This window comes from Camelus ferus, chromosome 11 (genome assembly GCF_009834535.1).
Source record: "Camelus ferus isolate YT-003-E chromosome 11, BCGSAC_Cfer_1.0, whole genome shotgun sequence".
NCBI classification, from domain to species: domain Eukaryota; kingdom Metazoa; phylum Chordata; class Mammalia; order Artiodactyla; family Camelidae; genus Camelus; species Camelus ferus.
Window position 1 is genome coordinate 61,162,565 of NC_045706.1, and position 21,828 is coordinate 61,184,392.

Below are 21,828 nucleotides of genomic sequence, written 5' to 3' on the forward strand. Positions count from 1 at the left end.
TCCCAGGGTGGGGAAAGAACAGAATTTGACACATTTGATATTCAAACCAATGTAATCCAGATGTCTTAATGCAGTCTTTAGCACAGGCAACAACCAAAAGATTCAATTATGCATGTTTTCCAAAATTCAGACAATTGGTGTTACGTTACACAAAGTAATTTCTAGAAGGGCTAGGCAGCCTCAGATGTGCTGTGGCAACTTCTCATTGTTCTAACACTCTGGAAAATAGATTGGGAGGAAGGGTACGCTTTTGTGGGAAGGCTAAGGGGTGTGGTGGGGTTCCTGCCTGCCTTTCTCAGCTCTCCCAGCTCCCATCCCAGAGCCTGCTGTATCATTTGTTCAACGACTCCCTTCATGAATGAGTATTCCAAGTGTGCAGAGCTCTTGGCGTCCTCTTGGGTATGTTGGGGTGCCATGCCTGGCTCCCCCCAGCTCCCCGGGAGCCACATGGATCCACCCCGGCTCTCTCCAGTGGCAGCCGCCCTACGTCTGTGTGTACTGGGCAGTGGCTGTGCTTCTGGGGCTGGAACTCTGTCAGCCTGTTTCTGGCTTAAAAGTGATCCACTTGTCTTGCTCTGGTTTACCTTCTCTTTTAAGAAATGTAATGGATCCTTATTAAGTGCCCACTGTGTGGCCTGCACGGTGCCAGGCCCTGGGGACTGAAGAGGGACAGTCTCTGCCTTCCTGATAAACTTGTGTCCGCGGAGGCTCTTTTGCTTCCCCTTGTAAGTAAAGGGATGGGGTCACGGCCACCTGCTTGGTCGTGAGAGGCTGATTATTGACCCTCTGAGCCACTGTCTGCAGGAGATGCCTGTGGGGGAACACAGCGAGGAGGCACGAGAGTGGGCTCCGTGGTCAGACAGCCCAGGCTTTGAGGCCCGTCACTGCCAATTAAAAACCGAGGGGCGCCAGACAAGTTACTTAGTCGCTCTGAGCCTCCCTGTTCTTATCTAGTAATTGCAGAAAATGATAGCATTTTAGGACTTTGTATGTTGCTTCTTGCCTCCAGCAAATGGTATCATTTGTAAGTGCGAGCCCTTTTGGCTGCTCTGTGAATGCATTCTTATAATCCCGCATCTGAACCTTCTAGATCTGGGCCTTAGGAAATGTCAGTATTTAGATGAGAAATAGCAGGGCTTTCTAAAGGGAAGGAGAAGTGAGACGTGAAGGTACGCCACCACCTTTGCCCCAGGAGGATGGGAAGCAGCTACATTCCGTTTACGGTGCATGCAGACAACTCGCGTGATAAAACCTCACTCTTAGAAGCTCAGTGCGTTTCCCGCCTGCGGGTCGCTCCCAATTCTGTTGTACAGCAGATGGGAACGGGGGCTTGCAGCAGGTTCTCCAGGTCGGGGACCTGAAGAAATTGCATGCACTGGTCGGCTGCGTAGTTGCGTGAACCCTGAGAGGTGAGACCCAGCTTCTGATTCCAGCCCTGTCACTTGCTGGTGTTGAGAGGGACCTGTCACTCAGTGGTCTGTCTCAGCCTTGAGTTTCTCATCTCTAAACTGGGAACGCTGATAATTGCCTGGTAGGATCCAGTGAGAAAGAGATGTGTTTGGTGTGTGGACACCCAGGCTGCGGGGCCCAGGGTGCGACACCCGGAGGGGTGGTTAGTGCAGGTGTCCTTGGTTGGAATCTAGACTCACAGTAAAGCTCCAGACAGCAGCAGAGATGGGGGAAGACAGGAACGACAGTTGAGCTTTCCCCTGGGGGAGGCATCCTCTACCATCTAGCTGTCAGGAGAGCTAGGCTGATCCCAGAGCTGGTAAGTTGCGCTAGTGATGCCAAGCCGAGCAGACCACCCCCTGCACCCCACCTGCTCACACTGCCTGGAAACCCTTCTTCCCGCACGCCTTGGTTTCACTGTGTGTTCCGTCTTCCAGCTCTGGATGAACGCTGCAGACAACTTGGAGCTCTCCCTCTTTTCCCATCTTGTGGAAATACTTCAGTCGCCAAGGTAGGCTGGGCTTTGTCAGCCTAAGGATTGGAACCAAAGGCTTCATGCTGAGGACAGGGGTTGAGAGGGCAGGACCGCTGGTGGCTCAGCAGCCACGCCTTCCCCTACTCCCAGAGCACTGGGTCCCCTGACCACGGCATATCTGTCTTAATCTGCTCAGGCTGCTGGGACAAAAATTCCATAGACTGGGTGGTTTACAAATCACAGAAACTTACTTCTCATAGTTCCGGAGGTGGAAGTCTAAGATGAAGGCTCTGGCAGGTTCAGTGTCTGGTGGGGACCTGCTTCCTGGTTCATAGTTGGCTGTCTTCTCACTACAACCTCACATGGCAGAAGGGGTGGGGGGCACTCTGTGGTGTCCTTTATAAGGACACTAATCCCATTCGTGAGGGCTCCACCCTCATGACCTAAGCATCTCTTGAAGGCCCCACCTCCAAATACCGTCACATTGAACATCACTTTTTGAATTAGGGCTCTTTTGATAGCAAGTGGCAGAAAGACAACTGAAACCAACTTAAGGAAGGAAGAAAGGGAGGGGAAAAGGAAGGAAAAAGGAGGGGAGAAAGGAAGGTGGAGAGAGAGGGCACTTCTTGGCTCACACAACTGAGTGAGGCAGGTCTTCACATGTTGTCTAGGTGGTGCTCACACTCCTTTATCTGAGATCTGCCCCTGATTTCGTCTCCACTTGCTCCCCTGCTCTTAGAGCTCTCAGAGCACGTCCTCTGCTCAACGCAGTCAGAAGAGAGGGCTTCTTTTTCACGCAATACTCCTAGCAATAGGATGGAGTACCATGGGGCCATCTTGGGTCAGGTGGCCAGGCCAGGAGCATGACTTGCCCTCTGGAGTGGGTGCAGGGCGGTTAGAAAGAGGTAGTTCCCAAAGAAAACCAGGGGCTGTGACCAGAAGGAAGGCAAGGAAGCCAGCCTATCAACCCACCTCCTTCCTTGCACGCTGGGCTGTTCACACCCACCTCCACCTGCCTCCTCACCAGTCAGCCATTCTAGAAATCATTAATACCTTGGTGCTGCAACCATATTTTCATTTAGCCACTCATAATTGACCAACTATTATAAACCCACTCCGTTTCACACTAGTTCTTAGTGCTGGGAGTTCAGAGAAGGATAAGACACAGTCCTGTGGAGGAGGAACACAGAAAAGTGGGCTGCTCAGGGATAAGAAAGAGCACAAGATGGTGGGGATTTACAGGTGATGCACGCACATTTTTCCCACTGAGCCTGTGAATGCAAGTCATACACAGAACTGGACTGGTTCTGCCTCCATTGTATATCAGGGATGTGGAGCTGGGCAGAATTGAACACACCACTCCTGAAAAGACTGTTCAAGCAGGAGCCACTCACCCAGATTGACTCTCCTCCACCTTTATTTTCTTCCCGACTTTTCCACTTTCTTTCCGTACCTGTTATTTTCTAGGAGACGGACACTCACCCTGGGGGCTGTTTTCTTGGTGGGGGGTAGGATTTACTGGAAAGTGGATGTGCGATTATCCTAAGGAGGGGGTGTGGAGGCTTGAATTCTGTCTCTCTCCCCTCTGACTCCGGCGGCGTGTTCATCCACTTTGCGGTTTGGGGCGGGCAGGAAGAGCGCAAGCCCAGACAGGCTCGCCGAGGGCGCGCTCCCGGCTGTTGGGAAGTGCTCCGTGGTCACACTCCAGTCTGCTCTCTTTGTTCTGTGTTTTCCGAGACCCGGCATTAGTTTTCCCCGAGGCTTGGAATTTAAAAGTCAATAACCGGGGCTTGTCTTTGAAGGCAGTTTCTGGGGGTGGAAGGGCACAGGGGCTCATCCCCGAGCGATGCTGGCACTGGGCAGACACTTCTTTGATGGGTGTCTGACTGCATTTTGATGAGCTAACAAGAGAGCGGTGGAGTCAGAGGGCCACGGAGCAAGCCCAGTCTTTGAAACCTTTTTAGCAGAAACACAGCGAATTTGGTTCATTCCAGTAAAAGCTTTTACTGCCTCTCTCCCGGGCTCACCAGGGACGGACCCCGGAATGCTGAAGTTGCTCACCAGACACGGCTTATTCCCAAGCTCGTCTTCCACTTCAATGAGCCGGGCCTCACCCCCTCCAAGATGCCCACCATCATTGCCATCCTAGGCCATCAGCTGCGGGGCCACTTCAGCCTCCAGGACTTGCTCAGGTACTGCGCCAGCTCCCCGGGCAGGAAGGGCAGACCCTTCGGGTAGTTTAATGAAGGAATGTAACCCCCAGCTCTCTCCTGACTACACTCAACACAGTAGCAGGTTCTCTTTCTTTGGAACCTTCTAGGAGTTTCTCTGCTCAGGGCCAAGAGTTGAAGAAAGGGGTGGGTCCACTGGACTCCCCAGCAGGGCTATGTGTCCACTGCTCCCTGGTGCTCGGACACACCTACTGTGCCAAGAACACAAGAAATTCCGCGAGCATGGCCATCCTCACCAGCCAGTGACCCAGCATGCCCACCTCTTGCAGATTTCCCAAAGAACGGTCTCCGCTGGCATGACGTGTCACCTTTTCTGTCTGCATCACTGTTCTGTTGAGCTGGCAGAGCCAGAGTTAGCTGCTCTGATGAATCCTGACAGACTTTACAAGGCTCTGGAAACACCACATTGATCACAGAATAACATGGTTCCCCTCAAACCCTCCCCTGAAGCCGCCTTGGGGTGGGTCTGTGCAGAAAGCCTTCACGTGTGTTCAGCAGACACAGCCTGGGCCCTGTTGAGCGCATCCTTCTCTCTCTGCCTTCAGGATCGGGCTGTTTGTTGTGTACACCCTCAAGCCTTCTTCATCAGTGAGCGAGAGGCCGATCTGCGTGGACGGAGCCCCAGACCCCTCCGTGCCCGGTGAGGAGACCTTTCCCAGCTGCCAGTCTGAAGGCAGCAGGACGACCTCCACAACAGCCCTGAGAGGCACAGGCGCTGGGACCATTTTGCATGAAAGGAGGAGGGAGAGCTATATGATTAGGGTTTCAAATAGAATCAAACCGTATGTTCTTCCCTCACAACCTGGAATGGGCCCCAAGGCCTCCAGGATGACACCCGGTTCCTTGTAGACCAGCAGGTGGGAGCCTTCATGCCCCAGCCCCCACCTCCCTTCCCAGGTGGCTCTCCCCTGCCCTGCTCCCTTGAGGAGCCCCAGTTTCAACACTCTGAAGCACTTCCACGTCCTAACATATGATGGTCTGCCATCTGTCCATGCTGTTCCCTGAGCAGCCCCCCCCCCCACCACACTCACTAGCCAGTCTCAGCCCCACAAGCCGAGTTAAGAGTCCTCCTCTGTGCTTCTAGAGCCCCTGTGCTTACCCTCATGCGGAGGTCTGTGGTTTGTTCCTTTGAGTCTCTCTCCCCAACCAGACACAGGACAGCAGCTACATCATGTTCTGCGTTCCCTCTGCTAGGGCAGGTGTGAAGGGGACAGTTAACTACTGATTGCGTTGTCCTCGGCCCTTCGGGTCTGCGCTGTCCAAGATGGGAGCCTCTAGCCACATACGGCCATTTAAATTTTAATTTTAATTAATTGAAATTAACTACAATTAAAGGTTAAATTCCTCAGACACACTAGCCGTGTCCCAAGTGCCTGATAACCATGTGAGGCCAGTGGTTACTGCCTTTACTGGACAGGGCAGATAGAGAACATTCTTATCACTGAAGATTCTCTTGGATCATCTTACTCAATCTAGATAAAATATCTTTTATCCTTAGATCAAGCCTGAAAAGTAGGAATTACTCTTCCCATTTTGCGGATCTGAAAACCGAGGCTCAGAGAGATTAGGAACTTAATGAGAGATAGGGCTGGAATCCAAATAGAGGGGAGTCTGACTCCACTTCTCCAAGCTCCCTCATCAGTCATATCTCTACAGCATGGTGGGCGTGCCCTGAATTGGTGATAAAATAATTGGCCAACCAAGGGAATGAATGAATGGATAATGGGCTAACAGTGTACTATTTAGTCAGTCCTCCTTCTCATAGGGACTCTACTGTGAAACTTTTATCTAACTAAACATCTTCTATTAAGACAGTATTTACATGTCCTTCTGGGTTAGAATAAACTTCAGACGTAAAGTTTCTTCTTCCAATGGATCTGCATACCTCTTGCTACAATTCAAACTGCAGTGCAAACATAGACATGTCAGAGGCCTAGCCTAGAAACAAATTGAGAGCAGGAACCCAGATCACGCACCATAATCATCACCACTCTGCCCCCAGTGCCTCCCATAATGCCCAGCACATAGTAGGTGCTCGGGGAATGTTGCAGCCTGTGATAATTTAAGACATTCTTCTACTCGAAGAGAAATGTGACCTTACCATTTTCAGGATTTTTTTTTTCATGGGGAAAAGGAGAGCATCAAAAACATCTCCAGTTAAAGGGACTTTAGGAACATTGCCTGAAATTCTTTTTAATCATTGCATGGAAATCTAGAATTGAACGCCAAAATTTCGAGTCCCAGCCATGCCCCAATTCCTGGGAGAATGAAGCATTTGGTGGATACGATTGCCTACTGCAGCAAATATTATGTCTCTTTACATCCGTTTTATCTCAAATCTGAATTTTCTTTCTTTCTTTCTTTCTTTTTTTTTTTTTTTTTGTAGCTGGAAGCCAAACATCTGGAAAGACAATCTGGCTCAGAAACCAGTTGCTGGAGATGCTGCTCAGTGTAATCTCTTCTTCCCAACTTCATCTGTCCTCTGAGTGAGTAGCTCCAGAAAGAGTGATTTGGCATGAGGCTGCCTCATACAGGGTGCAGTATGAAAGCCTTTTCTTAATGAAAAGTTTAGCATCTCTGAGTTGGTTTTCTGCAGTGTGTTTTCTGCACTAGGCAGAAAGAAAATTATATTCTCTCCACCCAATAAAGCAGACCTTGCCCTAAGATATTCTGATGCAAATGTTAAACGGGCATGAGTAACTGGAAACAGATTTGGTATAATTACAATAAACTCTTTCCGTCACCATTGCTACAGTGTAATTGTTATTGTTTTGGCAGTTGTGATAATTACTGATTTTGATGTCCCTGTACTTGGCAGGCGATAGAATGGAGAAATTGTTAGCCCGAATAACATCTATCAAGGAAAAGACTTGCCAAACTCTTCTGCTGTTTACTGTTAGTTACTTCCCCAAGTTGGAAAAAGGAGTTGTCTGCCTTCAATTAACTTTCAAAACAATGTGTAATCATAAAGTTCCATTAACTCTCTCAGAGTGCCTGCCTGCTTTATCTCAGCTCTGGAGTCATGAATTCAACAACTCTTTGTTGAGTACCTACTGTGTGCCAGACACTGTTCCTCTCTCAGAGCAAGTGGGTCCTTACTCTCACTGAGTTGACATTTCAGTGTGTACGTGTGTTTGGGGCAGGGAGGAATTGGGGTGGGGAGTTACCCCTCAGTAAAACAGCCTTGCAGATACTTTTACTTATAAAGTCTTTATATTTCTAGAATCAAGGCATCGTAGAACTGGAAGATGCCTTGGGGATGAGGAAGGAAGGCATCTTCCTTTTTGACTTTTTGAAAAGAAATGTAGTATACTGTTTAGGCACCTGGGGTCTGACAACTAGACTTCCAGGGTTCAAATCCCAGCTCTGCCCTCAGGGATCTTGGGGGGATTACCTAAGCCCCCATGCCTCTCTTCTACTTATCTATATGAGGATAAAAATGGTATCTGCCATAGATGGAAATTAACATGTGGATAGCCCTGAGCATGGTGCCTGGGGTGCTCTCAATATTCCATAAGCTAACTGCTGATTATCACCATCACCACCACTGCTACCATCATCATCATCACCGTCACCATCACCACCACCATCATCATCATAATGAAGGAAAATGGCCAGAGAGTATCAAGAACTCTGCCAAAGTCATCCAATTAATAAGCGGGGGCATGGCTAGAAAGGAGGGCAGTTTCTTGACTCCTAGTTCCAGTGGCCACACCCTCACTATGCTGAGTCTGGCAGCTGGTGCTGAGAACAATGCCCAACAAAGGTGAATCCTTCCCTGACTCTCAGGAGGCTGAGTCCTTTGCTGAACCATTGCCCCTGAGGATGGGCTGCACAGCTCCCTTCCCTCGTTTCTCTCCAGCAAGTCTGTATTCTTTAGACTCATCATTTTAAAACTCATTTTTGAAAGTGACAGTTAAACATGTATTTTTTTTTGTCTAAACCAATAAAGATGCATACATACTGGACTGTTCCATTTAGATTAGTTTTGACCAGTTATTTAAAAAGGGAGTTAAGTAATCGTTGTGTGTTTTATATGGCTACATTGATGTAATTAGATGGGTGGTTAGTCAGACGCTGTGTAAGTATGAATGTTAGTGAGTAGGGCTGTCAAAAGCCTGCATATTTTTACATCTATTGATACAGAGTTTCCAATTGCTTTGAAGAGTTTTGGCCCACTTACACTCCAGCCATTAACAGACAAATTCCATGTATTTCACAGCAACCTTGCCAGCATTTTATTTTACCAGTCTTTTAAAATGGAGTGTGTACTTTGCTAAGGGATATCTGGATGTTAACCTGAACTTGACTTTTCTAGGTGACTAGTGAGGCTGGACATTATTCCCGTGTTTCCGACATGTCACTTGCTTGTGGACTGAGAGATAATTGATAGCATTTTATTGACCCCTCTCCCCCATGCAGAACAAAGGAAGAGATGTTTCTGAACCTGGGGCCCGACTGGTTCCTGCTGTTCGTGCAGGCCCACCTGCACCCCAGCTCGGTGGTGCTGGGGCTGAAGCTGCTGCTGCACTTTTTGTCAAGCCCCTCCCTCCGCGCGCGATTTAAAGACGGCCTGCCTGCCGGGTGCTGGGTGGAGCGCAGCTCCGAGGGCGTGGACATCATGATGGGTGAGCGTGTGGCCGTCTCTGGGAGGCGGGTACCACCTGTGGTCGGTGAGTGAGGCCTGCTTGGGGCCGGCTCAGCCCCGTGCAGTAGGATCACCTTGACCCTGACCCCCGATCGGCCCCAGTCCCCTCTGACTTCCTTTTCAGGATCTCCCCGTGGCCTCACTGCTCTTCAGATGCTGGGGTTTCTTCCCATTCCTCAGAGTCTCCTTGGCTCTTCCCTCCTCCTGAGGTGCCTCCCCAGCCCTTGACAGCAGCACATCTCTCCTGATGTGAGGTCTTCCTTAAGGCCCCTTCCTCCAGGAGAGGAGGGCCCCGTCTGGGTTAGGACACCTCTGTTATACTCTCTTTTCTTTATAGTTCTTACCACAATTCACAAGCATAGATTTATTTGGGTATTTAATTCCTTCATGTCTGTCCCTCCTGTCGCATTGTAAGTAGCTGATGAAGGCCCGGGGTTCTGTATATTTTGTCAAAATGCTATGTTCTTATTGTCTAATACAAAGAGGTCTGGTCACCTCTAAGGAGGTAGGCACTAAATTAGCGTCTGTTTTTGAATGAATGAATGAATGAATGAATGGGCATGTCAGGAGCAGGGAAAGGAACTCCTGTTGAGCACTTTCTTGTGCTCCTGTGTGTATGACGTGTATTTCCATCAGGCGCTTCTATGGGATGGGCGGGTGGCAGGGAGTCCTCGACTGGAAGCGAGGGCAATTGTTCTCAGTGGCTGTTGGGCACCTCCCGCATCAACAGAGAGCCTGCAGAGCCACCCTCCCGTGCCCGACCAGAGCCCCTGCCTGCTTCCTGGCTTCCGAGTCTTGAGCGACTCTCTGGCCCACCACGTTCACATCCCGGAAGTCTACCTCGTCGTGTCCACCTTCTTCCTACAGACGCCTCTTACGGAGCTGGTGGACAGGCCCAAAGTAAGTTCTCGGGTCGCCCTGGGATGGGGCGACACTCTTGGTTTTCTGGTTCCACGTGACCAAGGCGGTTCCCTAAGACTCCCCTCCCTCTTCCCCTCTCTGTGTCTTCCAACTTCAGTCCTGACCCACTTCCTGCCCTGGCAGCCCCACTCCCCTGACTAGCTCTGCAGATACCCTTGGCTTCCTCAGCCTCAGCCTCCCATCGTCCCTCCCAGCGGGGCTCCGTTTTGATCGATCAATCCCAGTTGTGAGTCTCTCTCTCCTTCTGGGCACAGCTGGAGAGATCACATGACTGTGGGGGCAATGTGGAGAGGCGAATGGCTGCCACCACTGAGGTAGGGCCTCAGCTTATGCCTCCGAAGAAACATGTCCCTTTGCCTCAGTCACGCCCCTGCTAGTCCCCTGCACTCCAGTGTGAGCCCTGAGTCTTCTGGCTCCCAGGCACCCTTTGCTCAGATGACTTACCTCATGATGGGAGTGGAGGCCCCCATGAAGGGGGCATTACCTCAGGAACCCCCCCACGACATGTACATGCCATGACCCTCTTGATCACCTTCTCTCCACTGTTGCTTGCAAAGGGCAGCTTTTCTGGGCTAGTCTGGTGTCCTTCGCTTCCTTTCCTCAGTGACCGCCCTTCTCTATTATCCCTTCTTTTGTGTTTTCAGCATCTTCTTTTTTACTGACTCTTTCCTCAGAGACTATAGGCATGGTAAATTATGTCCCACCTACAACCAGAAGCTGTCCCCTTGACTCACACTCTTGACCAGCTGCTGTCCTGTTTGTCACACTTCTGTCCTTCCTTGGCCACATTTCTCCAAAGAGGAGTCTACACTCACGATACACACCTTCTCACCAGCCTCTCACTCACTAACTCACTGACTTGCACCAAATCCAAGGCTTCATTGGCTCCCATTCCTGTGGATCAGGTTCAGACTCCCCGGCCAGCATCAAGGCCCTTCCTGTTTGGGTGTCTGACTTGTCTCCCAGCCTAACTTCCTCTCTCGCTGGCCTTTTTGTTCTGTGGTCCTCCTGAGTCACCTCCCCAATAAGACCAGCAGCCTTGTGCCTGCCTGCCCTGTCAGCCCTTTCTCCCACCATCACCTGCTTGGAGAGATGTCTTCCCTCCATTCTCAGCTCAGATGCCACCTCCTGCTTAGACCCCTAGACAACAAGAAGCATTCCTTTTATGCCTTATGTGACACCAGCATGTTTACATTTTACATTTGCCTCTCTCCTGAGATACTGAGCCCTTCAAGAACAGACCTCAACTCTTACTCATCTTCCAGGGCACCTGACAAATAGACTCAGAAATTGCTTCTTGGTCTTGATTGAGTTGAGTTGAACTTCACTGAGTCGACATGGATGGAGGGTCATGGCTTTGCAAATAGAAGGCTAGAAAATTCACCTCTTGCACATCCTTATATTTGACCTAGTTCAGTCGACCTATGCCAATAGTATTACAGATCACACTTCAAAATAAAGTTCTTAATATGCTGTCCCGAATTCATAGAAACCCTGTATTTTTATTTTTCTAAGAACGTATTGCAGGAAACAAACATTTGCTGAATGTCAGGACCCATGATAGATGTTTTTACATGTTTTATATCGTTTGATATTTACAACAACCCCATGGGGTAGATAATGTAATTCTCATTTCAGAGAAGGAAACTGAACTGCCAAGAGGCTGAAAAGGTTGCATAAGCACAGCTTTTAAAGAGGCAAAGTCAGGTCACCCAGCTCATCAACCCTGTGCTCTGTCTGCTGTGCTCTGCACTTGCCCCAAAGCCTTGGCATTTGTTGTATGTTTTCTGCCATCACACTCACAAGAATTCATTAAAGTTGATTGGGACCTTGAGTATTTGTGATGTCAGACCAAGAAGAACTAAGAGAACTGAACTTGACGCCAGTTGCTGGTGAGCACCCTCTCTGAGGTGTCGCTTTCCCCGGTGCGCCATCAGGGGGCTGAAATTCCCCGAACAGGCCAGCTGCCTGGGCTGCTGCCGTGTGGTTGGTTGGTTTTTCCTTTCCCACCGGGGCCCCCTGGGAAACACGATGTGCTGGCTGGAGAGCTGGTCCTCTTGGCACATAGCCACAGGTCTCTTTACAGTCCTGGCCCCCTCTTTCAGGACAGCCTGGACGCCATGCTGCAATGGCTCTTGCATAAGCACCACAAGGAAGAGGTCCTCCGGGCCGGGCTGTGCATGGAAGGTGCCCTGCTGCTCCTGGAGATGCTGAAAGCCACCATGAGCCAGGTGAGACCCGCTCCCCACGTGCTGAGAGGAGGCTCTGATGGGAAGACGGTCTCGGGAAGTCAACCTTGACCTTTCCCGGCAGCTTCCAGTAATGCTGATAATTAGAGGTGTTATTCAGAAGTCTTGATGGAAGAGGCAGGTTGGGTTCCTAGTAATAATTTAGGTGCACAATGGGAAACCGTGTCTATTTGTGCCCACTGGAGTTTACGTGCTTTTGCCAGAAACATCTACTTCCCATTTGTTTAAATGCTTGACTTTCTTCACTGGGAGATTTAATGTCTTCAGTCAAAGGGAACATTTGGGAGCAAGCCCTTTAAGTCAGGAGCTTCAGGGGCCCTATAGAGGGGAAAGGGGGTCTCTCCTCTCAAGGAGCTCACCTCTGCCAGGACAGTGGGCCTCTCAATTGGGTGACCCATGAGGTGGAGACCTGTCTTGGAGAAGACAGATGCCCACCAGCTACAGACGTGACATGGAGAGCCTTTGATTCAGGCCTTCAAGGCCCACCCTGAGGGTGGGTAGAGAGGTTTCAGATGTGGAGGCAAATGCGAGGGAGTGAAGGGCATGTGGTCTGTGAACAGGAGTAACCGTAAGCCAGGTCACAAGAACTTGCATGAGAGGCTGAAGAATTCTGACTTCATTCTGCAGACTCTAAGGGAAGCTGGAGGTTTCGTATGTGTGGGGAAACCCTAATTGCATGATTACCTAACATTTAAACAAGAAAAAAAAAAGTAGACAGTAAAAATCACCCAAAACACACCCATCCAGAGATCCACTGTGAACTTTAGTGGCGTATCCTTCCAGACACCTGTCTAAGATTTTACCATATCCTTGGAGGATCAGACTGCAGATTCCTTCTGCCTTTTTTTTTTTTTAAATCTCAACATGTTGTTGGGATTCATTATTTGTAGATAGAAATTTGTGTTGTATCTCAGAATGTTCGTTGTTACAAAAAGTTCATTATGAACTTTCTTGAGTAGATGTCTCTATTCTCCAGTTTGATGTCCCCCTTCATATAAATTCTGGGATGTGGGATCGCCAGGCAAAGTGTACTTCTTGCATTTTATTTCTCAGGAAGGTTGCATCAGACATTATATATACACGTTTCCCCTTCTCACTTACATTTCACCGTCTCGTAGAGATGTGCTTGGCCCAGTCCTCCCAGCCTCGATGACAAGGCCAAACTGATGGTGATTTCATAGTTGACTTCTTTTGCATTTATTGTTACTGACGTCAATAGCATTTTCACATGCGTGTTAACCATCTCTATTTATTTTACTCTGAATTGCCTGTTTCATCTTTTGCCAACTTTGCCGTGCGTGTGTTGAGTAGGAAAAGGAAAAAAAAAACCAGATCAAGCTCTTTGCTCTTTTTAAAAACAGTAATGTACTTATTTTTTATTAAATACTCTTTGAGCATATAATTAGATGGTCATATGCTTTTTCCTTTTAACCAGTTCCCTATAATGAATTATATTAATAGATTTCCTTGCATTCTTGCAAAGATCTCACCTTGCCATTTTGTTATTGTTCTTTTAGCATACTTCCTTAGTCTCCATGTAAATATTTTATTTCTGATTTTCACTCATATTTGTAAGTGATATTAGCTTGTAGTGTTCTCTTTTTTATATGCTGTCAGGCTTTGGTATCACTATTATGCTAGCTTTATTGAAAAAAGGGCTTTTTTCTTTTTATTCAAGAAGATGCTAAATTCATTATTCTTGTATTGTTTAAATTGCTCCTATGAAAATTCTGGGGCCTGAATTTTTCCATTATTGCCCTGCTTAGGCTTTTAAATGTCTCCTTGACCTAGTTTAGGTAATTGGTATTTTTAGAACTTCTTCCTACTTGTTCAGTTTGCCCAAATGGTCTCTTTTAATTCATTTAATTTTCTGTGTCATTATTTCCTTCTTATCCTTAATTTGTAAATGCGTGCTCTCTCTTTACCTCACCTGTCCTTACTTAAGGAGCTGAGGACTTGTGGATTTATTTAAAGAACCAACTTTCGATATATGTTATCATTCTCCTGTTTTTGCGGGGGAGTTGTTTTAAGATTTTGATATTTGACGTCATCTTCACTTTTTGTTGGTTTCTAGGGTTTCTGTGATTGAAGTTTTAAAGACCTTCTTGACTCATAGTTTTCAGTGTCTCTGTGGTGGGACTTTTTTAATTTAAATTGCTGTTACCCCTTCCAGTTCAGTTTTGTCCTAGCAGAACATATGTTTATGCTTTCCTACTTTGGGAAACTTATTCATGGTTCCATTGTAGCCCTAATGTGCAATTAATCTGGGGACGCCTGAAAAAAAGGCATATTTTCCATTTGCAGCATAAGGAGTTTGTTACCTTTCTAATCAATTAATGTTATTTAGAAAGAGCAAACCAAAGGAATAACACAAAAGCATTTAAAATAAAGAAAATACACAGTATGCAGAGAGAAGTAAAAAAATCAGGCCAAACATTTACATTTTAATAACAAACATAAAATGGGTAACTCGTGTACTACAGATGTGACCCTTAAACTGGGTCAGAAAACAGGACCCAACCTACTGGGATCTAACAAACATGTAACAAAAGCAAAGTCACTGGAAGATTATTTTGGTTCATTGAAGCTATTTGCCATGAAGGCATCATTTACCAAATATGATAGAAAAGCATCAAAACACAAAAGGCAAAATCCAGAAAGATAAGAGAGAAAGGTTGGGGATGTAATTGTAGTGAATAATGCTAACATATCTTTCTCAGTTTATTATATTTTATTTTTTGCTTGGAACCTTACTTTGCTGTTACTTCCCTGCCTCGTAGTAACCACAGATTCATTTGCCTGTTCTTGAACTTGATATCAAGTAGAATCAGACAGCATGTACTCCTTTGCGTTTGGCGTCTTTCACTCATCTTTAGGTTTGTGGGATTCACTTGGAAATTCATTCTTTTTTTATTGTTCAGTAGTATTTTATTGTGATAATGGATCACTGTTTATCCATCCTGGGTTATGAATAAAGCTGTTACATGTATCTCTTGGTGGACATACATAATCCTTTCTGTTGGAAATATACCCAGGAGTGAAATTGTGGGTCACCAGCTGTACACGTGACTTGTTTTAGCAGATACTGTGGAATAGTTCTCCAAAGTGAAGTGCCAGTTTACACTCACCAGCTCTTAGTCTGCGAAGGTTCTAGTCATTCCAAGGCCTTGTCAGTGTTTAGCATTATTGATCTTGTAGATGTTAGCCATTTTATTGCGTGCAGCTATCCTTTGGAAAAGACAGAATTATCTCCCTCGTGCAAATGTAGACACTGAAGCCGTGGAGGTTAACCCACTCAGGCAGGGTCACAGAGCGAGGGCACGGTGGAGGCACGTGTGCCCAATGTTAGCATTTCATCCCAGGGCACTGCCTTGCCTAAGGGCCTTCAGGGGGTGCCTGTTGTTCAGTGCATCAAATTCAAATCCTTCTTCCAAAAGTCCAAGTCCTCTGTATCTGACTTTGTCTCCCAACTTCCTCTATTTTTGCCCTGTGCTCCTCACTGTGAAAATAAGCCTGAAGCACTAAAAAGTCTCATTTAATTCTCATGACCTTATGAAATAGGTCACAGTACAATCTTTGTCTTGCAGAGTTGGGACTGGATGTGTAAGGGGATTAAGAAAGTGATACAAAGCTGTACTGTTAGTAAGCGGCAGACTAACTCCAGGAAAAGGTCTCTGAACTCCGACCTCTGGTACTTCCTCTAAATCTAATATTGTGCTGTAAGAACTCAGTGGAGATGGCAGATGCAGGTAACTCCAGGAGCAGTTTCCCTCTGCCTGCCTGCTCAGCTGAAACCAAACCCACAGGATCTTGGGAAAGAGGTCTTAAACCTCTCTTTGGTTGTCCCCTTTCTTTTTTCAATCAGGATTGAGTTTTCTAGAATGAGGCTCAGTTCTAGGCATTTGGTATTTACTTGGTTATCGGGACATCCTAACTCATGTACATGGGGCTAGGACTCAAGGCTGGTGGGGAAATGAGGAAGCTGTGAGTGGGTGGGACTGGGGCTGAGTAACTGGCCAACGGAAGACCCGACGTCTGCCTGGAACACCCACAAGAGTAGGCTGAGGGTCACTCAGTCTGGTTGTTGGCGTGGCTAGGTAGGGAGTGACCCTGATATTAAGCTTGGTCAATTTTCAAGTTCCAGGCTGGCTATCCAGAACAGAGAAGGACCTCAGGCAGCAGCTGGATACACTGGGGTTGGGATCAGTGACAGGACACAGCTGGTCAGGGGAGCTGGGCTCCAGCAGGGCACTAGGGTGCAGCCAGGATGGAGGCTGTGCCAGGTGGCCAAGACCAGGTTATTGTGTGGGGCAGACAGGTGCCCAGGTCCCCTCAGGGCACTGGATATCACCTCAGTGCCACACGATCCATTCCAGACCCCTGACTGGTGGGGAGGGGGCTCTTTGAGCCCTGGCAGCCTCGGACAGGATTTATCCATGTATCAGCCAGGGCAGGGGCTAGAGCTGGGGGTGTTAGCATGGAGCCAGTGAAGGCTGGGGTCAACCCTAATTGGCAAGTTTCTTGTACACAGAAGCCATGTCTTACCACATAGAAAGCATGGAGAAGACAGACTTAACAGCCAGGTTGCCTGGGTTCAGTTCCCGGCTCTGCCCCTTGCCTGCTGGGTGAACATTAACAAGCTACTCAGCCTCTCTGTACCTTTGTCTTCCCATCTGTAAAATAGAGATACATGTAAAACCTACCTCAGGGGGTTGTCGTGAGGTGAGAAGAGGAATCTGTGTGAAGCCCTTGAACCCTGCCCCAGGTGATGACCAGTATCCCTGCTAATCCACAGTTTTCAGTGTCTTACAATGAGGTGTCTTGTTGAGAGTCTCAGAAAGGAGGTCTTTTGCCTAGATTTTAGGTCCTCCTGTGCAGCCCCCCAGTCACGCACCCACTCACCACCTCTCACCAAGTGTGCCCTCAGCCCTCGACAGGTTCTGGAGACGGCGCGTGGGAACGAACCTTCCCGGCCAGCGTGCTGCAGTTCCTCGGCCTCGTGCACAGCACCTACCCCCAGGATCCGGCCTGGCGTGCCCCAGAGTTCCTCCAGACCCTGGCCGCAGTCGCCTTCCCCCTGGGAGCCCCTAAGGTAGGACATGCCTCTTCCCCGCCCCATGAGAGCCAGGGTTGAGCGGCACTGTCCCTCAAGGGCGAAGGGCAAAATTCCTCCCTATCCCCACCCCTGCCCCACCACCTGCAAATTAAAATACACTTTAAGGCAACTTGGCTGAAACCTTAAGCAAAAAACTTGGGTGATTTTCCTTCTCTTGGCAAAGATGCAGCTTCAGGACATTTTCAGCTTGTGATTCAGTAACTTTTTGAGTTGTTAGGAATCTCAGTAATGAGAAATTTGATGGTAGATGGAGTCCAGTTTTATGTGGAATACCCACACGCTGATAACGCAAAACAACACAGTCGATCCCAGGAAGCTCATTGCCGGCGCCCCCTGCAGGGGAGGGGCGGAACTGCAACAGCGTCCTGTCTTCTCAGGACCCTTCCTGTTTGCGGCCATCGGAGGGTTTGCAGAGGCCCAGCTGGGAGGGCAAAGGGACCGACTGGGTCTTGAGGACGAGGTCTGACTGTGGGGGTAGAGAGATGAGAGTGAGGTGCTATGGGAAGAAAGGTGAGTGAGTTTGAGACCAAGAGCCAGTGCCAGCAGGTCCAGGGGACTCTGTGCTGAGAGCATCTGGGAGTTGAGAGGAGCAGGCGGGGACCGGTGAAGGGCAGGTGTAGGAGGAGGAGGGGCACAAGCCTGCCCATCACCCCATGCTGGTGGAGTAGGAGCTGAGAACCAGCCTGGTAGAGTGAGTTAGCCACACCTGGCTGCAAACCAGTAGCCAAAGGAACATACGAGGCACAGTTGGTAAGTAGAGGGTTTAGAAGTCATGCCAGGCACAGTGCACGCAGGTAGTGTTTACTCCATAATTGTTTGCTAATAGACGAAGTGAGTGAATGGACATGCTCTGTAAGCTAATCTTTTCTAGCAGTGCGTTCATGCTGACAGCCTCCATCTACTGAACACCTGCAATGGTCCTGACCTGGGGCTTCACACACCCTCACGGGCACCCGATGCAGGCGGTGTTAAAGTGGAAAGTGAGATTTGGGGAGGTGAAACTGACCAGTTTCCTCCTGGTTCAGTGGGGCTGTAAGACCCATCCTACAAAATGGTGAGGGGATGAAACACACCACAGCTTACGTGATTAGTGAGTGACAGAGCCAAGATTTAAACCTCACTCTCTCACCCCAAAGCCCATGTCCTTTCCATCAGTGCGTTTAAAATAAAATTAAATGGCCAAATAAAATTTAAGAGTAATTAGTTTTAATAAAATGACTAGAAGATTTGCAAAAAGAGGAAATGATTTGATGGGCTAATAGCAACTAAAGCAACATAGTAGAAAAGGAAGTAAAAAAGAATCAATAAAGAGCAAAGGAAGGCACTGCAGGCAGCACTGGAAGGGATGGGGGATGGGACCCCGCACACAGGTGCCCCGGGCCAGGCAGGGAGGAAGGACAGTCCTACAGGCTGGCCCTCACCACTCCCCCCACCCAGAGAGGGCCAGGGATTCGAAGTCGATAGCCTGACATTCTCAGCCCAGATCCCCACGTCAGCCCCTGCACCCACAGGCCAGACCCTCCATCTGCTGAGTCAGGATTCCAGCCGGCTGCGCACCGGCAGCCACAGAGCGCACTCTGACCCAGGGCTCTTCCTCCGTGTGCTCAGTAGTTCCTGCCCGAGGGAGGGCCTGGCCCAAAGTCACCTCCCAGCCTGTTGTGGGTGAGCCCGCCCCCAGTTCTAGAGCTCTTATCCCCAGGGCTCCTCTTCCCATTTCAGCTCCAGGTCCGCTCCAAAAGGCCTTTGTTTGCACAGAAAACATGACAGACCCTCTTCATGCAGAAGGCTGGTGACCAGAAGACTTTGATTTGCTGTGATTTTATGTGGCATCTTTCCAGTCAAGGCTGCATGGAGCTAATTAATGCAGTCACCACCACCCTAGGTGCCGTTAAATTCATTTTATGGCTTAATTAAGAATGGCTGCATTAATTTTATGAATGAGTGAAGGGAGGTGCCGACAGATGAACGTGTGAAAAGTCCATGGGCTGGGAGTCAGGAGACCCTGGCCCTGTGTCCTTGGGCATGTCATTCAGCCTCCCAGCATCTCTGTGTCCTCCTGGACGTACCGGGCTGATGACCCCACCTCGTCTATCTCCCAGTATTTTAATAAATGTGAACTGAGACAGTGAAGGCCAAGGTGCTGCAGGGCTGGGACCCCAGGGCTGGCTGAAGCCCTATTTCTCTTTTCACCTGAGGGTCCTGTCTGTCAACGTCAGCAGAGCCTGGCAGGCTCCACAGGAAGGTGGGACGTGCTTTCCTGATGGTACACCGGGGCCAGGCATTGCCACGTGCACTGTTCCCTTGTTGCGTCTTTGTGAGAGCCTTTTCATCATTACTGCTTGACTGATGGGGACTGTGGCTCTGAGGAGGGTAACGCCTTGCCCAGGACACATCCTGGGCTTCCTCGCTGAGACTACAGGTCTCCCTTGCTCTGCGCCCAGCTTCCTTCCACCACTCCCACTGTCTCGGGTTCGGAGACCACAGCAGGATCTGGTGTGGTAAGGAACCCTGGGACCCCGGGAGAACTTCCTTCCTCCTCGGAGCCTCAGGTTCCTTACACGTCAGTGGGTTTGATGGTGATCCCACCGTGCGCACCTCAGAGGTGGGCGTGAAAGCGCTTTGAGGCCGGGCAGGCTGCTCACGCTGGGGTTCTCTTGTCTTTGAGGGGGCTGTGACTGAGTCTGCCCAGAACGCCCCCAGTCCCGGGGCTGCGGCTGAAGGAGACAGCGCCGCCGAGGGTCTCCAGGCTCCTGCCGAGTCACATCCCTCGCGGAAGCAGCTGAGGGAGTTCATGCAGCTGCTCTTGAAGGAGCTGTTGCTCATGGCTCCCAACCCTAAGCAGTGGCTGCCACTGGAGGTGCTCCTGGAGGTGGGTTGGAAAGGGTGTTACTGAGCTGTGGGCTGTGGGAGAGGGGCTGGGAGGGCCTGGGCACCACGAGGGCGGGTATGCCCAGGGAGACCCGAGGGCTGACCCCTTGTGACAGCTCACCCAGGCCAGCTGGCTGGTGGTCAGGAACACCTTCTGGGACTGCAGAGATTGGTGGGAGGGAACTGCAGGACCGGGTGGAGCAGGGAGCTCACCCAGCAGCAAGTGAATTTATGAACGAGGGCAGGTCTTAGCCAGGTCTACTGGAAGCAGAGCCTGAGGCAGGGATTTTGTGGAAGTGGTTTACTGGGGCAGGAAAGCAGAGAAGGGATGAGGAGGAGGAGGACGAGGGAGGAAATGGTCTCGGCAGTAGCCCGGTCCCATCCCAGAGTCAGCCCCACCTTGAGGTACCTGCCAGGTGGTCCCTGGCTGTGGACCCCCCACCCCTTGCCACCTTGCCCTGGGGAGGTGGATGAGGCAACTTGGTCAGCAGAGGGCCATGCCCCAGAGAAGAGGCAGTTGGGAGCTGTTGGCAGCCCACACTCCAGCTGCCACAGTATTAACATACTGCCCAATAGGGGCACCCGGTTGGCCCTGAGTGGACCTGATGGCCATGTGGCTGCAATCTTAGTCCAGGGTTTGCTTCCAGGCTTGTCCAGACAATGCCACCAGCCAACAGAAGCAAGACTTCCAGTCTGAGGTCCTGCTTTCCGCCATGGAAATATTCCACGTGGTGAGTGGAGGCCACACACCGATGCTCAGAGGTGAGCGGGGCTGCTTGCTCCTCACTGTTACTGACACAAATCAGCTGACAGCTGAGCAGGAAAGCCACGAGTCTGCTGGCCCCAGGGCCCTAGAGCAAGACCGGGCTGCAGGACGGTAGGCTGCTTTAGGAACCTTGGGGAGCTGTCCCTCCACCTGTGGGTCAGTCCCTCCACGAGTCTGCAACAAGAGCGCACTGACCCTGCCCCGAGGCTCCCTCGATGGCCTACTTGTTACTTTCCATGTCACCCCTGCCATCGTTGGGCCAATTGGAGATGGGAAGTCCTGTCATCTGGGCCCAAATCAGTTCCCTCCAGCTTCAGAATTGTCCTCTTCCCATGAGAGGAGTCAAGGTGTCAGCTGAAATTTAACATCTTCCACTCACCTATGCCTGGGCACAGCATGTGCTTCTTTCTTTTTTTAATGTGATATGCTTTATTTAAAAAAAAAATTGCAGTGAAGTGTAGTTGATTTACAATGTTAGTTTTAGCTGTACAGCAAAGTGATTCAGTTATACATATACATATGTATATAGTCTCTTGTCAGATTCTTTTTCATTATAGGTTATTACAAGAAATTGAATATAGTTCCCTGTGCTGTACAGTAAGTAGGTCCTTGATGTAGCACGTATTTCTTAAACAAGCCTGGGTGAAGACACTGCCATTGCCCCTAAGAAGTTCCAATTGAAATTTCATTTGGAATATTTGGTTCCGGGGCAGCTGTACCTTCCAGACAAGAGTAAACAAAACTCTTTTCTGTAGTTTCTGAGCCACGGAATCCTCAGTGATGTGACTTGTCTTCTGGACTCCTCCCTGCCCCACAATGCGCGAACCCTGACTTTTGGTCTTTCTGAAGTGTCTGAGTGTGGTAGGGTAGAGGAGCAGGGAAAAGTGTGGGCTTGGGAGCCCAATTCTGACTGTGGCTCTGTCACTGGATGGCGGTGCTACTCCGGGCGAGTGCCTGACCCTGTGAGTGAGGACCCTTAGAGGGTCGTTAACAGAATTAGCTGAGACCATCGCATCCATAATATTGTGAGCACAGTGCCTGCTGTGAAGGTGAGCCCAGATGGATGATTGACATTACAGCTTTACCCTCTGCCCCATGTAACTGG

General features: G+C 49.4%; 1 protein-coding gene across 1 annotated transcript in view; it reads left to right on the plus strand.

Moving 5' to 3' along the window:
* WDFY4 (WDFY family member 4) overlaps positions 1 to 21,828 on the plus strand; it is a 267,578-nt gene that overhangs the window by 112,852 nt on the left and 132,898 nt on the right. The window contains 10 exon segments of the mRNA XM_014562645.2: positions 1,887 to 1,960; positions 3,955 to 4,116; positions 4,701 to 4,795; positions 6,542 to 6,641; positions 8,578 to 8,783; positions 9,534 to 9,703; positions 11,830 to 11,955; positions 16,901 to 17,065; positions 19,755 to 19,958; positions 20,605 to 20,719. Of these exon segments, the coding sequence (XP_014418131.2) occupies positions 1,887 to 1,960; positions 3,955 to 4,116; positions 4,701 to 4,795; positions 6,542 to 6,641; positions 8,578 to 8,783; positions 9,534 to 9,703; positions 11,830 to 11,955; positions 16,901 to 17,065; positions 19,755 to 19,958; positions 20,605 to 20,719 (1,417 nt within the window).